General features: G+C 39.1%; 1 protein-coding gene across 1 annotated transcript in view; it reads right to left on the reverse strand.

The window, feature by feature from the left end:
• Positions 1-8: 8 nt before the first annotated feature.
• The window catches only part of LOC107301122 (long-chain fatty acid transport protein 1-like), a gene marked incomplete at its 5' end in the record, with an annotated part of 8,386 nt that continues 4,497 nt past the window's right edge, over positions 9-3,897 (reverse strand). The window contains 2 exons of the mRNA XM_015830386.1: positions 9-526; positions 2,598-2,744. Coding sequence (XP_015685872.1) covers positions 369-526; positions 2,598-2,744 — 305 coding nt within the window. The remainder of the gene's footprint in view (positions 527-2,597; positions 2,745-3,897) is intronic.

The following is a 3,897-nucleotide window of genomic DNA, read 5'->3' on the forward strand; positions in this document are numbered from 1 at the left end:
AAGAAAATAATTTGATCAGTTTTGCTACAACAGGTTTAGTCATCCCTGGCATATTGAGGACATTTAATAATGCAGATCAGAAATCATTCTCATTTTCATATGGAATTCCCTATCACAATAGTTATTAAGGAAGAAAAAGGCCTTTCTAAAAATTGAACAATACAAAAAGAGTTCTGGAAATGGTTAATGTGCTTTTTTTAAAAAAAAAAAAAAAGGAAGGAAGGAAAACCATCTTGCTCTCACATCATAGTGGGGTTTTTCCCTGTTGCATATTAAAATCTTGTTTTGCTTATTTATTCAAGTCTATTTCTCTACCAAAACAAGACCTTTCGACATCAGGATCTTTATGCGTCTTCTCACCAATTAAATCAAAGAGACATTTTTCCAGTTTGGATCCTCTCAAAAATGCACTCATCTATTGGTAGGTACTTGCCAAGTTTCACATCCAAAAAGTATAACCGATCCGACATCTGGTGTGGATTGTAGCCTTCCCTTTGTAAACGGGTCTTCTGAATCTTGAAAGTGCCTAGTGGAAAAAGAAAGAAGGCAGAAACAGATTGTTGACAATGACATGCAAAAAGAGGCAAGGCAAGGGAGGTCTGGCTCTAGGACAACTCGCCACAGCCAACTTGCTGAGGGACAATTCAATGCTAAATTAATTGTTTCATTCAGTTGCTTTTACAGGTGTCCACGCTTTCATTGAAATTATTGTAACTTTTGCATTTCTGGATTGACTTTCTTTTTATTATGATTATTATTGGCCACGGTTCCACTGAAATTAATTTAACTTTTGTACTTAGTGAATTGTCCCGCAGCAAGGTGGCCGTAAAGACTTGGCTGTGGCGAGTTTTGTCCCATTCTGAAGCAAGGAGTAGCACTTAGTACAAAGACAAGGATCAGACTGAAGATGTTTTATTTGAAAAACAAGGCTATAGGAATAGCACTTAAGACTTATGTACCACCCATAATGCTTTACAGCACTATCTGAGCTGTTTACAATGTCTGCATATTGCCCCCAACAATCTGGGCCCTCATTTTGCCAAATTTGGAAGGCTGAGTCAACCTTGAGCCTCGTCAGAATCAAACGCCAGGCTCTGGGCAGAGTCAGCTTGCAATACTGCATTCTAACTGCTGAGCCACCAGGGTTCATTATCAAAACATATCGCTGTGAATTCCAGTCACAACTCAAAACTGAGCAAAATTCAGAGGAAGATTACTTCTGTGAGGTAAGAATGACTACCTCCTGACAAAGGTTTTTCTCCTGCTAAGAAGAGGAATTAAAAAAGAAGGGTTGGGAAAAGGAAATGAACATCTGCAATGCAAAATGCGGTATCTTAGTCATTTGGCCACTACAGTACAACTGAAAAGGACTGGTTTGGACTATAGGCCCATAGCCATTCTTACAAAGAAGCTGGGGTGTATTTGGTTGGAGAACTCCCATCTCATACATACAAACGTTTCATGTTTTTAATGTTTATCTCCAAAATAAAATAATGTCTGTTTGTACAGTTACTTTAGATCAGTTACTTTAGCAAAGAAAGAAAGGGAATGCTTGTTTAGACTGCACAAAGTTATTTGCCAGAAACTGGAGGATAACTTAAATCTCACTGGTGGACCTCCTCTTCCAAGAGATTCCCAGTCAAAGAATTATGAAATGCTGCCATCAGACAGTGAGCTCATACCCTTGTTTGTCTAGCTGAGGAGTTTTTTGCCCTCCTCCCTTCATCCCAGCTCTCAAAAAATCAAAAGTGCTTTGAATCTTCTCGTCCAAAGCCCAGAACAACAAACCTAATGCCAGTTCACAAAATGTGACTATGGTAATTGCATGATCTTTCATGTGGACAAGCCCTTACAATTCCTTTTAAAAAAACAATTAAACCAAATGTCTGAGTTTATTAAGAAATGGAGGGAATACAGGAACGTGACATTCACACACACAAAGATTAGCTAAACCTGCTCTTGAATATCAGGGCACGTTTCATGTTCACTGCAGATCAGATAATCTGGACGTTCTATCTGAATATTGTTAGGCAGACCCTCCTTTTTTCCCTCTCATATGTCTAGAGTACCACCTTCAGTTTAAAAGAATATGGAAGATAATTGAAAGACAACCTCTTTGTGGAGTCTAGTGCTTTGTCCAATCAAGGAAAATACTCCATCTCTGATATCACCAGACTATCTAGTAAAGTAGGAAGTTATCTACTTTGGAACACACGTTTCTGACTTCCTTCAAGGTTTATTTCAAAGACAGGTACAGAGCAAAACAATTAACAATGTTTAGAAGTAAAAGAGAAAGGTTGGCCATAAAACGCATGCTAAAAGATAGCTACGGTGGTAATAATAGAATAATAATAGATCCCCCCTCTCCCTCCCCTCATCTTGCTCCCTCCCCTCCCATCTTTTAATTATAATTTTGTATTCTTATTATGATTTTATCACTTTTAATATTGTAAACCACCCAGGATCACCTTGTGGCGACATGGACAGCAAATAGATTTAATAAAAATAAATACTCTATTAAACCTTTTTAGTATCTATTATATATCCCACCTTGGTCCTTTAATTTAAACTTAGGCACCTTTTTCAGTCTGTATTACCTGTGGTGTCAACCTGTGGCAGAAATCGGAGGAAGATAGGCCGTGCATATGGAGGTAATGCTTTCTGTATCTCCAAATACAGAATGTTAGGATTCAGTTTTGCTTTTGGGTCAGCAATAGCTGCCATTCCAGCCTTGCCTTCTACTCCTAAAATTGAAAAAAGGAAATAAGCAAAATTATATCAAATTTTTATTATGGTCACAGACCAGCATAAAGCAAAATGATAACGACTGCCCACTCTAATAGGTACATTTTCACAAAGAAGCCATTGGCAGCCAACTAATGCACAGCTGGAGATCCAATCCAGATGTGCACCCCAGCTCCACAGCTAAAGAGCCTAGCTGCAGAGAATAAGCACTGGAGGGACTTTGCTTTTCTCCTTTTTCTAAATAACTCTCTTCCATTTGTCAGTGGATCTGTGACTGCAACAGGAAGACCTATTTGGCTAACACCAGCCAGCTATTGCAGCAACCATATATCAAATGATTTTAATAGGCTGCAAATATTTATTGCAACTTGTTTCTTCACCCTCTTTTTCCTGCCTCACTTCCCTTTTGTATTCTCTTACCAAAGTTCTTACTTGGTAAACCACCACAGAAGATTCTGGGTCTTCCATTTGTGCATGGCACCTGTTCCCCATTAGTGCAGTGCACTAATATTTAATTTATATGATGAGACTCAGTGGCTAGAAAGTGGGATAAATGTATAATAACTCAGCCAATTACATCAAATAATTCACCTAAGCTGTTTCCTGTCATACATTCTCCATGTGGAAGGTTGAAGCAACTTTGCAAAACAAAACAAACAAATCCTCTATGTTGCTTTTTGCTCTAAGACCAAAGGTAATAACTATTTGTTCAAACAAGTGAGCTAACACAGAAGAGGCATCTCAAGGAGCAATAGATGCTGTTGACACAGCAAAGTAAAACACCTTGCCATTAAACAGAAGAGGATCAACTTCTCATTCTACTAAGGGTCATTTTTGCCTGTTTTACATCTGTTCAGACAGCTGCTTTTGCTTAAATCTCAGAATGAATACCACTGGAAAATAACTGGACTTCCTGTAATATATCTGTCGTCGTAACAGCTTGTACCCTTAACTGAAGCAGTCTATCTAGACCCATACCAGTCGGGCTTCAGGCCGGGACACAGCACGGAAACGGCATTGGTCGCGTTGGTTAATGATCTCTGGAGGGCCCGGGACAGAGGTTATTCCTCTGTCCTTGTTCTTTTGGACCTCTCAGCGGCTTTTGATACTGTAGACCACGGTATCATGCTGCGGCGTCTCGGTGAGTTAGGA

Source organism: Protobothrops mucrosquamatus, unplaced genomic scaffold, assembly GCF_001527695.2.
Source record: "Protobothrops mucrosquamatus isolate PMUCROS unplaced genomic scaffold, P.Mucros_1.0 scaffold10135, whole genome shotgun sequence".
NCBI classification, from domain to species: domain Eukaryota; kingdom Metazoa; phylum Chordata; class Lepidosauria; order Squamata; family Viperidae; genus Protobothrops; species Protobothrops mucrosquamatus.